The sequence below is a fragment of the Diabrotica undecimpunctata genome, chromosome 2 (assembly GCF_040954645.1).
Source record: "Diabrotica undecimpunctata isolate CICGRU chromosome 2, icDiaUnde3, whole genome shotgun sequence".
Classification (NCBI taxonomy): domain Eukaryota; kingdom Metazoa; phylum Arthropoda; class Insecta; order Coleoptera; family Chrysomelidae; genus Diabrotica; species Diabrotica undecimpunctata.
The window spans coordinates 132369838-132390368 of record NC_092804.1 but is presented as its reverse complement, the minus strand read 5'-3'; the positions used below and the strand labels follow the sequence as shown (position 1 = coordinate 132390368).

General features: G+C 32.4%; 1 protein-coding gene across 4 annotated transcripts in view; it reads right to left on the bottom strand.

The window, feature by feature from the left end:
- LOC140434899 (leucine-rich repeat flightless-interacting protein 2) overlaps window positions 1-20531 on the bottom strand; it is a 134432-nt gene that overhangs the window by 59871 nt on the left and 54030 nt on the right. Inside the window, exons 1-2 of one of the 4 annotated variants that reach the window (XM_072523515.1) lie at window positions 14987-15171; window positions 5242-5589 (exon numbers count right to left, since the gene is read on the bottom strand). The exons of 2 other annotated variants lie outside the window; for them this stretch is intronic. In XM_072523515.1, the coding sequence (XP_072379616.1) occupies window positions 5242-5445 (204 nt within the window). In that variant the 5' untranslated portion in view covers window positions 5446-5589; window positions 14987-15171. Of the gene's footprint in view, window positions 1-5241; window positions 5590-14986; window positions 15172-20531 lie in introns of those variants that run through there. One more of the 4 variants, XM_072523516.1, reaches the window with a different exon arrangement.

Sequence of the window (20531 nt, the reverse complement as noted above, 5' to 3'; positions counted from 1 at the left end):
CCAGCATGTGAACCAAGATATTTATGCTTGCTTCAGAGGCTATATAAAGTAATTTTGGCGTCCTAATGAACGATAATGTTCAACACAAGCAAAAGATCATGTTTCGTATAGAACACGAGAGATAAGTTTTTCATAAAAAGGAAAAAAACTGTTACATTGAAAATTAAGCAAACAACAGGATGTGACACTCTGGGCGGACCGAGGAGGGGGGGCGTAGCTTTCTTATCGTCTATTTATTTTATTTTATTCAATTCGATTAGATTCGATTCAGTTTTATTTAATTTTAATTTTATTTAATTTAATTTTGTTCTATTTTATTAAGAAACATTCATGGGACTGCGTTTACTACTCCATGTAGTGTATGGACGCGCGATCGTTACATTTTATCGTTTCAGTCGCTTTTATTTTTTTGCATACCTGTCCGTAGCCCGCGATAAGAAAGCTATGCTTAAAAAACTATATTTTTCATGTATGGGTGTATAGAAACAATTTTACAAATGTCCTGGGTTGACCGAGTTAAACCAACAGGTGCTACAGAGAACAGAAAGAGAAATGAATCCCTTATTTGAGAAACCCTACAAGTCATAATCTTACCAAAATCGTTTTTTCACTAAAATGGACTGTAAATACAGTTTTGTAAAGAAACACCTTCAGTCAGTACATTCGTATCCTATCTACAGCATCTAACGGTATGATTTGGTGATAGAAACACCATTAGTCCATGACTAAAGGCGTTTCAGTCTCAATAAGTCGGTCAGTCAGTCAGTTTCAATAATTTTCAGTCAAGTTCAATCTTGTGTTGTGAATGCAAGTATCTTGACAAAAATATTTTAAAATGAGAGAAAGCAACAGTGATCATAACGATAATAATTTACCTAATCAGAAAGAGAAAAGAATAAAAAAAACCCTACGAATATAGAAATGAAATAATAAAACGAGCTAGAGTCAAAGGAAACGGATACATCAATTTGAAGAGAAAGAATGTTCATGCAGTTCCTTCTCCATCCTCCAAAGATTGCAAGTAAGTTGATAATTTGATAATTTAATAAAAAAATGAGATATTCGAACGATTTAGGGACCTGACTACAAAAAATGATTTTGAATTATCATTTGGAAGACCTCAGGTAGACACATGTTGTGTGTGTGAGGAGCTTGCAATGAAAATAAATAGTACGCATTTGAACGATAATGCAAAAAGAGTTGCAGCCGCCTAGAAAATGATTTGAAATTTGTTAAAGAAATTGCCGAGTACAACGAGGAAGTTGGGGTTATTTCTAAAGATTTTATGCAGAACCTTCAACTTTCACAAATTCCGGTACAAGAGGTTTTCTATTGTAGCAATTTTCAGTCCCCAACCTAAGATAGAAAATAATTATATTCTGAAAATTGTTAAACTGGTTGCATACCTAGTAATTAGTGTATTCGTAACCTTCTGACAATGATAACGAAAAAGAAGACGAGGTTGATTGACAGAAAAGAAGCGGAGGACGTGTTTTCCGGGAGAAGGTTACTTGAGGAGAGCTGGTGAAGTACAGAACATGGTGGTGTGACAAAAAAAGATAAGAATTCCGACTTTATCTTGGCCATCAGTGCCGATTATTTAAAAATAAACAAGTAATGTGCCTTACCGGATTATTTACTACACTATCTTCGCCAGGTAACAGTGAACGTTTTTTGTTTTAACAATAATAAAACAGGAATAGCAACGTTTTTCCTGTATCACGAGGGTAACGGTACGAAGAGACCGAATGAAGTTTGCTCATTTCTAATGAGGTATTTTAGAGAGAACATGCCGTTAGTGAAATATCTTCATGTTTTCTCTCACAGTTGTGGAGCGCAAAATAAAAACCACACTGTATTAAGGTTTTTTCCGCTTTGATTTCGCTCGAAAACTTTAAGACTAGTGATCATTATTTTCCTATTAGGGGTAATTCCTTCCTACCCTGTGATAGGGATTTTGCGATGATTAAAAGAAAAATTAGAAAAATAGACCGTATATACACCATGGAAGAATATGGACAGCTGATAAAAACTTCATGTAGAAATAACCGCTTTAATGTGGTATTGGTCAACGCTGAAGACGTAATGGACAGGAGGAGTGTGACGTCACAACTGTCAATTACTTTCCAAACAAAAGTTGAAATGCCCAATCTCAAGACTTTTTAATTTCTATAAAGTTAACATTGTGCTTCCTCTACTGCTTTTTCTTTTAAGTATAGTATTTTTACGATAATACCATCATAATTCAGTGTTCTATTTCTATGAAATATAGTTTAAAAGTTTAAATTAAAGACATTCTAACCTTACGTTATTGATACATGCATTTTATTGCTATTTTTATAAAACAACATGCTTTATTATTTACACAACCTTGTAAAATTGTTGTAGTAACTATTACAATACTTAGATATTGCAAAAAGCGGAAAGATTCTGTAAAAAAATGAAAAAATAACGAAAAATACAAATTATCCACACTAAACAAGGTTTGTTTGGAAAGTGAAACTGACAGATGTCAACAAAATCTACGTCATCACTCCCGCTGTCCATTGATTACAAAAGTTGGGGGCCAGAGTACTACAAAAAAACCATGTTATCCGCGGAATCAAGTGACAAAAGTATTCCAAGGAATCAGAAGGTTCAACTAAAAATAAGTAAATTCATGCATTTTCATCACTCCTAACGAAAACTCAAACATGGTTGTAGCACACCCTAAGTTAACGGATTAGCCAATCACGCCTTCAGGCTTAACAATAGTAAAAAAATACACTAATATTACTTAAAAAGTTATATGTATACCTGATTTAGAAAATATCCAGGATTATTATAATGAATTGTTCAACTGGCCCACAACGATATACTTGCAGAAGATGAAAAAAGATCACACTTTTCGTTTTTTTTTTTGAGTTGTAATAATATTTTTTGTACTTTTTAATATAAATTACAGTACAATGTGTATTTTGTTTCATTTTAATTCCTTTTAAAGTTTAGTTTCCCCATAAGTCAATCAAGTTTGAGCTTGATTGACTTATGGAGTTGATATTGATATAGAGCTTATTCTCAGTCTTTTTTTCAAAAAATATTGGAGCGAAAAAGTCAAGAAACAGTGTATAAATGGAATTAGGTTAGTTTTTAACATGTAGAAATCTTCGTGTTTTCCTCACACAGTTTTTTCTTGTTTTCCGAAAGTTTTAGTTTTGTGACTTGAGGTTTCTCAAATAAGTGATTCAAATATAAATTATATTAAATATTGTGTTTATATGTGATTAAGTCGCAATTAATTGTAATTTGAATTGTAATTGAAAATTACATTTTTAAATAATATTTGAACGTTTTCATTTCCACTCCGGAAATCGTTTTCAAAAAAGATTATTTAAGAATTGTTTGAAAAGAGTATGCGGGGAAAAATTCTAACTTTGTAAAATAATTTACATATTAAATTAACTTATTTAGCATTTATTTATTTATAATAATTATTAATTTATTAAATTTGAAAATCTTATTTTTATTTGAAAATGAAATAATTGGAAAAAACTTTATGCAATTTTTTTCGGACCCTGGATTGCAAAAACTATTAAACCGATCCTAACAAAATTTAACAGACGTTTCAGTCATATTATAAAGTTTGTCTGGGCGGAATATAAAGGATGTAAGTTATGTTTAAGGAGTCGAAAATTTTAAAGGAAAAACTCTATTTTTTACACTTTTTTTCCCAATTATTGCTATTTTTAAACTTTAAAATCCACAAGGAAATTAAGTTCCTGGATACCATGTATCACAAAAAAATTATTTAAAATCCTTTATAAATTAAAATAAATTATAATTAAAATATTAATTATATACCTTTTATAAAGGATTTTAAATAAATTTTTTATTAAACATTAAAGTCGAGCAATATTTCTCGAGTTAAAGTGGAAAATATGGGCGCAAGAAGCAAAAAAATTAAGTACAAGATTTGCGACTGGTGCATATCGTGATTATTAAAACAAGGTACATTCTGAAGTGATTCCAGAAAAAAATAGACTCCTATGGAACATGTCTAATTCAAAACAGATCCCGCCTTGACTATAAGTCCATTTCACATTTTCGATATATTCTTTAATGAATTATTATTTTAAGCATGATTTTGAGAACATGGCTCATTAATCTGGTTGACCTAAAATGTTCGCAATTGTTAGCGTTGCTGTTTTTTTGGGATTTCAACCAAAAATCCTATCCCAATTATAGATTTCATTGAACACTATCGTTAACATAGGGATGTTTTCTTCTTCGTTCACTAATCTAAATATCTCTGTATGTACTTCATCTGCACCACTGGCTTTTTATGTTTTATTATTTTTAATTGTTCTGATGACTTTTAAATTTAGTATATCAGGTACTTCTTCTAGATATTTTTATTATGTTTATCAATTACTTCGAAAAACAAAGACCTACCAATAAATAGCCATATTATGTAACTTTATTGGTGCGTTTGAAGAAAAAATTTGGGAAAAGCTACCATAAATGAAAGAATACTTTTTCACCAAGTCTATTGTAACGATAACAAAAGAACATTAATTGCATTTCGATTTGCTTACACGCCCACCGTATTTTTCAGATTTAGTCCAGGAAATCAATTTGGATAAGGTAAGAAGGTTATTGAGACGAGGAAACTGAGAGTTTCCTCGCCATGAAGCCAAAAACAAGCATCGAATTGTTAGGAAGAAGCGTTGTAATTAGTTGTAAGAAGACACTAGAAGGGGACTATTTGATAGACAAGATCAAATTTTGTTTAAATTTTTTTTATTAACTAGGTCCGTAACTTATTGAGTAAAGTGAAGTATCATGTTTTTTTAAATAAATTTTAGATATTCAGATAGAACAGAATAAAGTACCAATTGTTCAAACAAATCCTGAAGACATCATCAACGTTGTACAAATTATCAACGAATATTGAGAGATGTGTTCTCTTTCCACCGATGATGAAACGCAACACAGCTCCGATGTAATTTAACTGTCAAAAAGACATTTAAAATACAGAACCTGTTTCAATAATTAGTTTAGAGAATGAGTGGTAGTGATAATGCAAATTAAGTTCTCGCTAAAATGAGATCTCATATATAAAAATAATATAGAACAAATAAATAATTATTAAGTATATAAGTAAATAAATTTGTATAAAAAAAATTAAAATTTATGTCAAACCATTTACAAATCAAAAATCAAAGTGATTAAGACTCAATTACACTTAAAATAAATACTTACATTTTTCTTTGACAGCGAAACAGTTGTTACAAATAAAACATTATCTTTGGGTTTTTCGTAAAGGCAATCACTAATCGAGGGAGTTCGAATGATTTCTGACAGTTGCCCGAACTTTAAACTCGATGGTACTTTTTGCACAGCCACCATTTTCTCCAACAAAATTTCGTCCGTAGGTAGGCAAGTACTTACACCGACGAAAACCATTAGCGACTGCGAGATTTTCTGGGTAAATATTTAAATTGTATCACGTGGAATTATTAAACTCTTGGCACATCACTGTTATGAGGTAGATATTGTACAATAAACGTTTATAATTCTGTAAAGGTGCTGTGTTTTTTAAAAACGGTTCTATAATTATTATTAAAAGAAGTTTTAAAAATAGTAAATTTAATACGACAAACTAAAACGTTTTAAAGAGTATAAAAACTCGAGAAGTCTTGAGTTCGAATCCAGCTACTAGAGATAGAAATTTTTATTTAAAAAAAATCTCACTCGTCCGTACACAGGTCGTTGGGTTATAATAAGCTACCCTTTGTAAGAACAATAAATCTACTTAGTAATAAGATATTTGCTCAACACAAACACATAAACCACACAAAAAAATTATTTTGCTAAAAATTATTTTTAAAATTTTCGATTTTACAAAATTGTACAGCGTTCAATGTTTTATTTTTTAAATCGCAGGTCTTTTGGTATATCATTTATTTATAAAATAAAATATTCAAAAATTGTTGCTTATATCTTGTTTTTCTTTGAATCATTCTAATTATCCAATTCAAAAGAGGGGCGACAATTACGACAATTCGGGATTTGACGCCCCGCACCCCATTGCATTAGTTGCTGCAGTTTACGTTACGGGACTACAGAAACCTCACTAATTAAGCGCAGTCACAGTATTAAGCATATTTCAGGTTTGAATTCAACATGCTCTCAAAAATTTGAAAAATAAAAGAGCTCCTGGGAAAGATGGTGTAGTCATTGAGACACTTAAACTAGAAGGTCCACTTTTGCTATCATGAATCCAAACACTTTTTAATAATATAACATACATAACGAAAACATTCCAAATATGTAAATGGAAAAAGTCGGTTACAATACTCCTTCATAAAAAAGGAGATAAATTAGATCTTCAAAACTAGAGGATCATAAGCTTACCAAATCGCCTATACAAGCTCTTTACTCGAATAGTGGCAAACAGATTGAAATAAAACTCGACTTATACCAGACAGAAGAAAAGGGTTTCAGTCAGTTCACGGAACAAATGACCATCTGCAGTGATTTAAAACTCTATTGTTGTTCATTTCCGCAAAGCATTATTTGAAACAGTGGAAACAGTAGCTATCTTAAAAGCACTATCAAAATGGAAAAAAGATCAAAAGGTTTACGAATATTATTCGAAATATATACGAGCATGCAACAACAACTGCCATCAACAACATTCACTGCATGACTGAGAAGATAAAAATTGGCAGAGGGATGCGGCAGGGAGATACTTTGTCGTCAAAATTATTTTTAACAGTAATTGAGTAAGCATTTAAACGATTAGAATGGGACTCAAAGGGTATTAACATTGATGGGCATAAACTAAATCATCTCCGATATGCCGAGAGCATTGTTCTCATAACAGACGACTTAGGAGAAGCCAGAGTTGTGCTACAACAACTAAAGCAAGATAAACTATGGGAAAACAAAAATTGACGACGACAATCCTCCAATTGACGATAGTCCTCAATGAGTTAATAGAAATCGAGAAATCCATAGAAGTTATGTAAAGATATGTGTGTTTAGGCCACGAAATAAAATTAACGCAAAACAACCAAATATGTGAGCTACTCAGGAGAGTAAGTTTAAATTGGGCTGCATTCGAAAAAATAAGAGACGTGTTTAAAACAAATGTCCAAATCCACTCAAAAAGGAATGTGTTCTCAGATACGGGGCAGAAACCATAACCCTCACAAAAACATTAGCGGAATAATGCTTGAAATAAGCTTGATAAATAGGCTAAGAAATGAGGAAGTTAGATAAAAGTCAGCAACACCTTTATAGAAGTAAATTGAAGGAAATATGATACAAAATACATCATAACACAAGAGGCTAAGAACATTAGATACTAATTGGCAATAGAAATAGAAAACCGTGGTTCATCAATGAAGAAGTAATTGATCAATAATTACTTTAAAAAATGTTTGCAATGTTCCCGAAGACAGAACATTAAATACTGAGGTTCTGCCAAATGACAATAACAACGAACTTAAAATAACAATAGTGGAAGCCCAAGAGATAGGATAAAAACTGAAAAATCGGAAGAATGCGTTAAAATTTCTGGAGCCATACTATATAAATGAAGAGTAGCTGTACCCCTATAATATATATAAAACACAAAACAGAGCGAAAAGGAGACTTCAGTCACTTCAGGAATATAAAACTATTCGGCTCACTTTTTAGTAGATAATAGATGAAGAAATATATATGTTTACATGTTTCGTTGATCTTACTTGAGCTTTTGCTAAGGTGGGGTTAAGTGAAAATCAGGAATTTTTAAGCAAAATAACATGAGCTATAAATACAAAAGAATTATTAAAGCGATAATGAAACGTGTAGGTATTATCTTAAAAAGTGCAAATGAATGCGAACCTACGAAACTCAGAAGAAGGTTAAACATAACAGATCCATACATAACAGTCCTATTAAAAAAAGAACAATGTGATAATGAAGTATGTCACGATGACAGATTTATGCAATAACTACAAGGTTACAATGAACCATGGATATTAAAAAAATTACGTTTTTTTGGGAGCGCGGGCCATAAGTTACATTTCTATGAGACTGTCAGAAATAAATTTAAAAAAATTAATATTAAAAGACAGAAGTACCTATGTACTTCAATAATATACATTAATAAATCTACACTTCTCCAAAAAATTAACGCACCACTTTGAAATATTAAAATATTTATTAGCGTCAATAAAAATTTCCATTGTAATGTTATATTTTGCAAGCCCCTTGTATATGATATTCGCACACTCTATATTTATTGACTGTGTTTTATCGCTACAGTTTTTTTTGCAACAAAACAAAAAGAAGCAAAAAATGTACTAATTCTATAAATATACTAATTTCCAAGTGTTCACGAATTTTATTCGGCTACTGTTTAATTGTTGATTATTGTTAATTGTGTTTATTATGGAGCGTCAATCACGTAATTTAACCCGAGATGAATGTGCCCAAGCAGTGATACTTCAGAAAAAGGTTGGAGTTACCGAAGAATTGGTCGTCGGTTTAATGTGTCTTACACATCCGTCTTACGGGTGTTAAACAGATTTTTAAGAATTTCTGCTCTTCGACAACGTTTTGTAACACATCGAAGTCTACAAATTCAGCTTCGAAACGTGCATGCTATACAAATTAGTACTGAAACTGTTCGCCAGCGACTTAGGGAATACAACTTAACACCTAGGATTGCCGCCCGAGGTCCTCTATTAACTGCAGAGTATCGAAGGGGAGACTACATTTTGCCAGAGAACACGTTAATTGGTTAGAGGCTGACTGGGAACGAGTGCTATTTACTAATGAATCCCGATTTTGTTTGTACAATAACGACAGACGTGTTCGTGCGTTGCGACGACCCAACGAACGATATGCTCAGTGTAACTTCTCATACACCACATTTTTTGGTGTGTGATCCGTTATGGTGTGGGATGGTATTTCTTTGACCGCACGTACGGACCTAGTGGTCATACAAAATGGAACTGTTACAGCTGAAAGGTACATATGGAGATCCTGGAGCAACATGTAGTACCATTCGCTCCTTATATCGGTGAAAATTTCTTACTAATGCAACATAATGCCAGACCTCACGCTGCACAGATCGTCAGAAATTATCTAGAAGAGGTAGAAATTAACACCATGGAATGGCCAGCACATAGTCCGGATTTAAATCCGATTCAAAATCTCTGGGATATCCTTGGTAGGCGATTGAGAGCGACACCGATCCAACCAAACAACTTACAGGAAGTGGGAGAAAGACTGATCCAGATTTGGAGAGAACTAGACCAATGTGAAATACGGCAATTAATTTTAAGTATGGGCCAACGATGTAAGGCTGTTATACGTAGTAGAAGTGGAAACACTCGTTATTAAGACTTTTTTCATATTTTAGTTTACTTTTCTTATATTATTATTTTTTTAGAATTTTCCGTTTTATTTTTTTTTTTCTCCTGTACTTCAACATTTTCTGATGATAAGACAAATTGTTGTAATTACTAATAAAATGTAGAATAAATCTGGTGAAGTTTTATTACTTATTCTTTGCCTGTTTACAAATAAAATTGATTTATTGAAGTGGTGAGTTAATTTCTTGGATAAGTGTATTAATAAAAAGGAAAGCTCCTGTCTTTGAAAGCAACACAATTGTCTTCTTCAAAAATCAATAAACATTAAGACATTCAGTAGGACACTGGTAATATTCATATTTCTACAGAATTTATTTCTATAAAATTACTGAGATATTCATGTGGGTTTATTACCTTTGCTAATGACGACTTGTAAAATGGAATATAAACAAATACTAGTTTTTAGAAAAACCGTTATTACCATAAAAACATAAAATTATTGCGCTAAAAACAAGTTTTGTGTCAAATATATTCTTTGTACAACCCGGATACAACACGTTGTCTTTAACTAACGGATGATGAATGTTTGAGGAAATAAAAGAAATTTTACTGCATCCCACACGAGGATAAACTAACTAGAGAACTAAAAAAAATGTAACTAATACCAAGATTTCATTTTTTTACACAGCCAGGAACTAATGTTATAAAAAGAATTTTTGACAGGGATTACACTCTTCTAGACCATGGGCCCACTAGTGCATTTTAATAAACAGTAATGGTAGACATCCGATAGACTACGTATACGAGTACACATTAGATAAAAACATAAGGAACGCACAAAAGAGAATAGACGTTTTATAATCAATCATTTTAATTCACAAAATTATAATGAGCAAAATTATTATCTGGTTGGGTGGTCTTATTTCTGTGCGACCAGTTGCTCAAAGAATATGCAGGAAACCAGAAGAAGTCGCTAAATTAAATGATGCATCTTACTCATATAAAATTAGATAATACTGCCGATAAGAATGTAAAAGAAACCGTTGTGTGTTATTTAGTATTTCCCTCTCTTCACGGTATCACGGAAAAGACTCTAACTACAAACTATTCAATCCAGTTTGAAAATGTTTGGGATTGCTCCAAACGACAAACGTGGATTAACCAAAAGCTCAACAAAAACCGAAGGAAGTAGTTGATTGTGTGATTACTCGTATTAAATCTTTCAAGGGTAGGGAAAGCCATTACAGCAGAAACAAAAGCATTGAATTATACTTGTCTAAAGAACTGAATATTAAAAAAATGTATGAAATGTACAAAGCTCTTCAAAATCCCATTGTTTCATTAGAATTTTATAGAGGGATATTTAATAGAAAATTCAACATTTCCTTCGGGTATGTATGCAGTGATACATGCAGCGAGTGTGACAAATTCTTGACAGAAATTAAGTCACTCAAAATATCTTTAGAATATGGACCAAGCCAATGTTTAGGGACTGGGTTGTTATTACAAAAAAAAAATGTCCATTAAGACCTATTAGAGAGTTTAAAATTTCTGAGGCTCATCCCCAAATAGTAGCACATAGATCAAGGTACAATAGGCATTGGGAATCTTCTGTGATTCGTGAACCAATCAAACACCTAACTGAAGTATGTCCAAAAGTCCAATTTGAGTCGCCACAAAAATTATACAACGATAAGTGTATCATTACTAGTATTATTAAAAATGTTTCTTTTAGCACTTTTACCCATATCGGATGCTAATTTTAAAGATCTGCAGCATTTAAAAACATTTTGTAGACCAAAAACAAAGAAATATTTTTAAAACTTACCAGTCCCAGAAGGCGCTAATCAAAAAAAAAAAAAAAAAGCATAGTCTAACTAGTTACATAGTTTTAGTAGTAGTTATTTACGAATAAATACTGCAATAACATCAGTTTTTAATTTTACACTACTTCAAAAATGCTCGCTAAGAAATAAATAATGCCAAAAATAAATAAAAATTATATGTAATCTTTTAAAAACAATCTAACAATCAAAAAAATATACATGAGAGTTGCCAAAAGAAACAGTTTATTAAAATGTGGTGCTTTAAACCTTTAAAACCAGTTTTCTCCCAATTGTACTTGATTGACATTCCCCCTTCTTGCAATGTGCTCTTCATATGCTAAGACGATCAAATGATAGACAAAAAATACAACGAAATTTGACAGGAAAACAATACAAACAAAAGTTAACAATACATTGAAATCAAGCTTAAATTTTAATAATTACACACTGCTAATGCCGCCTCGGAACCATGACGGATTGAATTGATGACGAATAATTCAAGGACAAACGAAAATAGAAACAAAGACTAAACATAACAAGACTTACCTACTGGAACATAATATCTTGGAATGGAAGAGACCAGAAAATAGTTATTGAAATGAGAAAACATAGAACAGATATGTGACTTATCAAAGACCAAAAAGAAAGGCCAAGGAACAACTAGCTACGCACAATATATTCTAATATAATGGTAAACCCAAACACGAAAGAGTTTTGGTTTAAAGCACACTCAGGCGTGGGTGTTACACGAGAAATACATAAACAGTATTGAACAAATAGAATACGTAAACGACACAATTCTACAGGTATCACTAAAACTTAATCAAACCAATTTGCCGCAGGTGAATTGGTAGAAAACAAGCCTCGTAATTGAAGAATGTCAGAGAAAGGACCGGGATATGGAGAGTCGAACAATTGTTCAGAATAGCTCAAGACAAAAAGAGTCTTGGCGTGTTTAAACTCCTCAAGAGGCAAACATCTTTAAACTACTCGAAGAGACGGAAACATTCTACAAGACACAAGAAAGCATCGACAAAATTAATGAGTACTAAAAACTAGTCATTTTCGTAGACCTTAATGCTAGGATAGGTAATGGCACACTGCCAGGAGTGAAACAAAAATTCAACGAATATACCATCGATGAGAACGAAGAGTTCCTGATTGACCTCTCGGTTAGAAACGAGATGAGGATTTACAACACGTACTTTCCACACAGAGACCAATACGTTCTACAAGAGTAGAGGCCAAAAATCAATGATATACTATCACTAACAGAGCTGTCACACCATCACATCTACTCGATTTCAGAGCCCTAATCTCAGATAACACTGGAACAGATCAAAACCTGGTTTTATGTAAAACACCTCCTACATACATCGAGAAATACAATATAGACCTACTGACGTCGAAAAATACAAAATTATACCAGAGCAGGCTGACCAGTAAATTGGAAAACATTAACATGCAATTATAAAGTCGAAGAATGCTGGAACGAAATAAAAAATTGCGTCCAAAAAGAGAATCCATATTAAAACAGAAAATAAACACCAATGCAACAAGGAACAATAAACGCTGATTAATAAACACAAATGACAGTTTTTGGACAAGGCGCAGCTGTCGTTTTAAAGCTATGGATAAGGATAATTGCAAAGTCTATTTTGATAATTACTTCTCTAGTTATTGGTTGTTACAAATTCTGTGTCAAAAAAATATCTTTGTCATTTGTACTGCACGGCAAAATAGATGCAGTAGCCCTAGCTTCTCTGCTGATAAATGAATGAAAAGCCATGGACGTGGTACTGCAGAAGAAATAATCAGCAACAATGGGGCAATCGTGACAAAGTGGTTCAATAACAAATCTGTAATAATGGCATCAAATTATATAGGAATTGGGTCTATCGACAAGTGTAAACGATGGGACAAAACAAACACGACCTTTATAGAAATAAATAGGCCACAGGTAACAAAGGATTACAATTTGTCAATGGGAGGTGTTAACAAATTCAATTTCTTACTAACATTGTACAGAACTTTTATGATCATCATCATCATTATCTTTGGCTCGACAATCCTCTGTGGATCCTGGCCTGCTCTATTATTAGTCGCCATTCTGTTCGGTTTCTGACAACGTGTTGCCACCTTCTGATCTCTAGTATCCCTAAGTCGGGATCTGTACAGGAACTTTATTAGGTCACGCAAATGGAAGTTGCGAATCTTGACATATAGATTTATCCCGTACGAATCACTGGTTAGAATATAGAAGGCAAGCAACAAATTTGCAAATACCAAAGAAAAGAAAGAAAAGAAGAGAAAAGAATCTTAGATTTGGTGCACTTTCGCGCAGAAATTGTTGAAGTTCTTTTAGCTATGGAAAAAACAATTGAAAAAAAAGAGGACGACCGTTTTCGATAATGCTGAACCAAAAACACTTAAAAGAAAAAACATTGAAGTACGACCATTGAAGGTAAGTAAGATTGGACAGTGTGTGATACTTCGCGTTGCAAGAAATCCGGAAGGGAAAACCTCGTATATCTTGTCTCAAATGCAAAGTTCATTTATGTTTGACCTAAATTAACAATTATTGTTTTGTGGAGTACCACAGTACATAAATTATGTATAATGTGTCATTGAATAAATATTATCATTGTTTTCAGTATTCATTTTTTCTCTAACCCACAATCTTTTTACCGCGTTACCTCAGTGTCCACATGTGTTGACATGCAATTTTTCAAAAATGGAAAAACTTTTCGACTTAAAACAAACCCTTAACATAAATCTTAAATAAATTTAAATGACCAATATTCAAAATTTCAAATTTTTCGGGTGAGTTTAAAAAATTATGAGCGAAAGGGTTAAAGAATGAAAACCATTTGATTCCTGAACACCAATTCGGCTTTATAAGAAGCAAAGCATAATCGAGCAGATAACAACAGAAATCATATTGATAAAAGCAAGATTGTTCCAGGATGGCATTCTTGATTCACTTCTTTATTTTATTAATACAGTTGGCCTTTTATACAGTTGACCTTCTAACAAGAAACCTAATAATCACCATTTCCTTATACCATTGCAAATTATAAAACAATTATAGTCAAACACAAAGACCCAATAGCAGCAACAAGACTAATCCAACATCTGACACAAATACAGAATTGGACACGAAAATGAAGAATTGAGTTCAATGATATAATATCAGTGCAGGTTAACTTCCAAATGCAGATGGAAGAGTCCCATGTATTACACTAAATGGTAACAATCTGTCCCAATCTGTTAGCGTGAAGTATCTGGTGCTGCACGTGGACAAAAGATTAACTTGGACACTTCAAGTTTACCAAGAAAAAGTGCAATCTGCGAATATCTTCAAGTAACTAAGTATAACACGTAACACATATTTAACAAAATTGGAAAACCAACCAAACGATCTTGCACTTAACATCCTAGATAATAGTGAGCCGAGTCAGAAGTTCAACAAGGATAAAACATTGGAAATTCCATATAGGTTCATTATCATTACAGTAGTGATATATTTTTCTTTCAGTACCGTATTAGTTTATAAAAGTTTATAAAAATGAAGATGAAGCCCGAACAATAATTGTTTAGCAGATTTGTTTTGTGTAGTCAAAATATGTTAAATTAAGCAATAGTACTAAGATTTTATTAAATTTTTTATTGTTATTCCTCAAAATTGATGCCCTACATGTTATATTCATTTAAATCTTAAAATGAATACAAAAAAGCTACTTGACCTGTATAAATTTAATTTGTTCGGAATTTCGTAATATTTTACTTTCAACATTATGAAGTTACCTCGTTAATACGCTACTTTATGTGCAGATAATAATACTGTTACAGGAAAAAACACAATATTGATTCCGGAAAACAACTTTTTACACAGAAAATCTCGCACGTAACACGCGACTATTTAAAAAAAGCCGCCGAGACACTCATCCGGGTATACATTCACATCCGTCTCCGAAGAACGAACGGCACGTAAAGACCGTCCGCTGTATGCAGACTGGCTAAAGAAAACTATTCATATGAACATAAATACCTTCGGGCTAACCCTCAATATTCTACGAGTGTTGAGACGAGTTCATTGCCCAAAATACACGTAAGATACAGAGATACACCTATTTGTGAGTAAAGTAAATGATAGGCCAGCATTCCTCAATACATATTAGGATTTGTTACACCTGGAGGTAATCGGTCAGCTGATTTTTAAAATGATTGTTGATTTTACTGCAATCTACGTATATATTCAACTTGAATATTTTAGAGAAAATGAGGACAAACTAAATGGACAGCATTTAAAGTATTTACGTATACAATTACCAGAATAAAAGAAGGAATGGTGAAGATACCATCGGATCGATAGAATAGTTACCAAAAGAAGAAACAATAAATAAATGTATAAACGAATAAACAATATAATACGAAAATGAAAGATGGAAATATGTAATGGTAAATTGTATGTATGTAAATTAGCTCTACAGGCCATGTCGACCCATGCCTTGATTTTTTATACTGACGATAAAGTGCTTGAAGTTTAGAAGTAATAAATTCTTCTGTAACTCTCTGAACAATAAGATCGTTACTTTGCTATAGACATTAATGCATATAGATATTAATGTATATTTTTGTTTTCTGTCAAACGATCTAACTGCATTCGTTCTTGTATGCTACCTTCTTTTCCCAGATTATAATACTTAATCTCTTTAACCCTTTCGAGTCCGACGGGACGTATGTATCCCAGTTATGAAATCATCAGGTCTGTTGGACTAAATCTAAACCATTTTACATGAATTTTTATCGTAACCGACTTTTTAAGAACTTAACAACAATTTTAAAAGAATAATTTGTGTAAGAGGCAACATTGCGAACCGATTTCGAACTGTATTTTCCCGTGATGTTGATCTGCGGAATGTGTTTATGTAGTTTTGTTGATTATTACCACAGGGAAAGTTGTGCGCTGTTACTTTCGTTGTAAATTTGTTTTTGTGAGAGGAGCTACCTACAAAAAAAGGTAAATATATTCAATAAAACTAGTATTTTGTTTTGTGGGTGAAATATGTCCCAAAAAACATTTATGGTGGGTTATATGTGTCCCAACAGTCTTGTTTTGTTCTAGATGAGTAGAAAGATATTGACGCAGAAAGAGCTAGAGGAGGAGACAGCAGCCATTTTTGTCAGCGATACAGAATCAGAAGTCGATTCATTTGACACTGGTGGCTCCGATGATGAAGATTACAATCCATCAGGATGCGAAGGAGAAGTAGAACGAGAGCGTCACAAAATAGATTCAGGTTCTAAGGGCAATAAAATGGATAAAGAGAATCAGATGATAAGTGACGAAAGTGAAGAAGAAAGCAGTAGTGACGAAAATGATGAAAAAGGCGAAGGTACGTAGAAACCAGGTATTTGCTTTCATAAAGATGGAACTTTTTACTACGTTTTTCGGTGTCATGGCACCATAGTTTGCAGATGGCAAGATACTAAAGACTTGTTAGCAGTAAGCAATTATTTTGGAGATAAGCAAGTAGAAGTGAAACAAAAAATGAAGAATGGCTCTAAAATGAATGTGCGATGTCCTGAACTTCTCGACATGTATAATAAAGAAAATGGGCGGCGTGGACCTGGATCATATTTTGGGCTTGTATGACTTTGATCAGAAGTCTCCCAAATGGTGGAGAACAGTATTTTTTCACAAAAAACACAATTTTAACCTTTTCTAATTAGTGTAGCTGAGGGACTTATTTTATTGGGAAGAAGCCATGCTGTTGTTAAAAGAAAAGCCTCGACTTCACTTGGACGTCCTCCAGCAAAGAAACAAAAAAAATGTTCAACGTGGGAGATCATTAACCTGTCGAAGGAAAGACCCGTAGAAGATGTCAACGATGTTCTTCTCAGAAAAACACTGACACACAAAAAAACCTGTTTCACACCTTTTCATTTTCATTAAATATTGATCCTAGTTTTAGTCCTCTTGTTGTCAAAATATCAGATTTGATTTATATTTCCGACTTTATTAAAAGAAAGTGATAATGTGGTGTCTGATGGATTATTATAGTCCCACATATATGTTCCAAAAAAGTCTGACTGGGACATATATGTCCCGGACAAAATGGCGGTTCTCAAGGATAAAATTAATCCCAATCACTTTTATTTTTGCATAATTATACGTTTTACACAAAAAGATCTAAATTCCATACCGATCCTGAAAAAAAATCCGATTCGAAAGGGTTAAATATTAATGTCTCAGCTTTCTACCTTATCCCTTTGCAGCCTCATTTTTGCGTTCCTCATATTGAGCTAGTTATACGTTTTTTTTTTTGTAACCATCCATTTGGCATTCTTTGAGTATGACTCAAACCCCCCATTTTTAAAATTATATTACGTCCATTATAGTAGCTCCTTAATATAACACTTACAAGCCCTTATTTGCCCTTTTCATCCACAGTCCTTATTCTCATCCATAGAGTCATTCTGCAGTTTACCTCTAAAATGTCTTCCTTAATATTTTTTTTTCGATCATGTTTTAATATGCCAACCCTTACTTTTGCATCCTTTCACAAAATTTTGGATTTTATCCACCTATTAAAAGCTAGGATATATTTCTAATCATTATTAATTTGTGAATTTATTCACTGCTGCTGTTTTTTTGTTTTCTGGTTGTTTCAAGGTATTCAAATCTCTTTATTTCTTCGAATTTGTGTTTTTCCTTTAGCACCCTTTGCTATTAAATAATTTTCTTGTGAAAACTCTGTATCTGTTAACTCCAGGTATTTCATCATCACCTCCCTGATGTGTACCACTTTTTACAACACATATATTTTTTTTTAATTTTTACTGGTATCGCTATATCGTCTTCTATATTTTCTTATTTGTACTATGATTTTCAGTATTTCTTCAGTCATCCAAGGTTTTCGACTTTCTTATTTCTTTTGCAGAGTTTCGTTCTATAACAGAATATTTGATTTTGCCTCACATAATGTTCATATTCTCAGTGTTTTTCATTTCTAATGTTAATCTTTTCATTTCTTGATCTATACAAGTTGAAGCCTCGAAAAGTATTTCGTTTATCTGAAGCAACTGAGTATTCACCTTAAAACTCTAGGATTTTTTTATAATGGAATTTTTAACTCTTAGATTGGTTGGTTAGTCAGCATAAGCAAATCTCTGGTGCTAGGTATATATAGAATGAGTTATGAGGAACTGTACATACTCCTAACTCGTATGGAGGTCCCTATGGGGAATAACAAAAACCGTTAAAAACTGTCTGCTCCTATTGTTTAATAATATGCAGGGTGAGTTGTTAATTTTTGATTGAAATTTCTATTAGTCATAACTTTTGAACGGTAAGTTCGATGTGTCATATTTTGTTCAAATGTTACACTTTATTTTTTTCTCACATGATTACTTAATTTTTAATTAAAAAATCAAATTTCACTGTGAATTAAAAGTTTAGCAAAGTGGACCATCGGGTAAAAAAATGTAACTTTTATAGCAAAAATGAAATTTTTTTGAACAAACTTTTTATTTAAAATTTTATTTCAATACCACATCAAAACCTTTTTCCAAGCGAGGAAAGAATATCGCGTAAATAAGAGTTGTGTTTTTAGCCGATCCACCAGATACTGGGATCAAAATTTGGGGAAGAATTTTAGTTAAGTTACCTGTTGGTTGTAATTTCTCGTTTGGGAATTTCTCCCTTAAGGATTCAATTTTATTTTGGAGACAGGTTCAACATCTGTTCCGTAAAATAATCATCCAGTGGTAAAAAAAATTGAGGTGGACCATTTTGGGGTTTCTCAACCATTCCAACCAGAAATCTGGAGTCCATGAAGATCCTCCTGCATCGCCGATGTTTTGTCTTTCTGGTTATTAACATTGTTCTTATATTTGTTACTTATATTAAGTACTATTATTGTTTATTGGGCATATTGGTCCTATGCAGTAAACGGTTATGTGCACATTATTCGATTTACGGTAATTAATTTTTATTTTTTTAACTCACATACTATTTTGAACCCTTTTAAGGTCTCTTTTTTCCTTTTGTAAGTTGTATTTCATTTATCAGTGCTAGTATTGAATAAGTAACATTCAGGAAGTTCCCCGTTTTAATAGATGAATTATAAACAACCCATCTTAGGAAGTATCTCTTTATATATTATTTATACGATACTGCCCTATTTTCATTGGTATCTATCTCATGAACTAGACGAGAATTGTCAACCAATTTTTGAAAAGGTGGAGAGATTTTAAAAAAAGAAGGATTAATTTATTTTTATTATTGTAAATAGTGTTTTCCATATATTATTGTTATTATTATTAAAAGAGGTTACATATGTAACATTATTTTATTTAGTATCCTCTTTATTCTGTTATAGGAACCCAGAGTATTTCTTTTCAATAATATACGTCACAACTTAGCGAAGTCTATTCTTTACACTTTTTTGACGCCCAAATCATTACTTCCCGTAAAGATTCTTCACACTTTATTAGTTTTACTTCTTTAAATTTGTTGGATCTATTTCTTGTTCAATATTCCACTATGTTTTACATACATGAAGACTGGCCGATTTCATTCTTGAGTTTTCTAGTGGTCACCTCAGTTGGCACCCTAGTTGGCGCCCAACCAGGGTACCTTTCCTGAATTTTTTACACGCTCCAAACGAAACTTCTGAAAGTGTTAGTGTTTCAATCGAAACTAAGACGCAAAAAAACTAATCGCGCAAAGACTTTGCGCTCAAAAATTATTTAGCAGAAGACCATAAAAGGTTCCATTCAAACAATATAAAATCGAACGCAGAAATTGTTGTTTGGGCACCAAAATAGGAGCAGAGCAACCACCTTTACATATGAGCAGAGTTGCCAATATTTTTTTAATTGAAGGAGTGACATTTTTACTATGATTCTCTTGATCACTAAAACTTAATCCCATAGGGCATTTATGAAACATATTCACAAGAAAATTAGAGCTCGGCAACATCCTCCAGGAACTAGAGAATAACTGATTCAAGCAGTATACATGAATGGGAAAATATGTCCCAGGAAGAAATTAATAACTTAATTTTAAGCAGACATCATCAGATTCGTTTGTGTATCGAGGCTAGAGGTTGCAATATTGATTATTAATTAAACAAAAACTTTGCAAATATGTTTTTTAATAAAATATTTTCAGTAATACTAAACTTTTATTTTTTAATAATTTTTGTTCCAATAAATAATTGTTTCCCAAAAATACTGAGTGATTCCATAAATTTGTATATGTGTACTCAAATCTAAATTACCAAGCACCTTAAAATGAACTATAGATGACAATTCTGCCAAAATACTATTAATTCTAACAGTA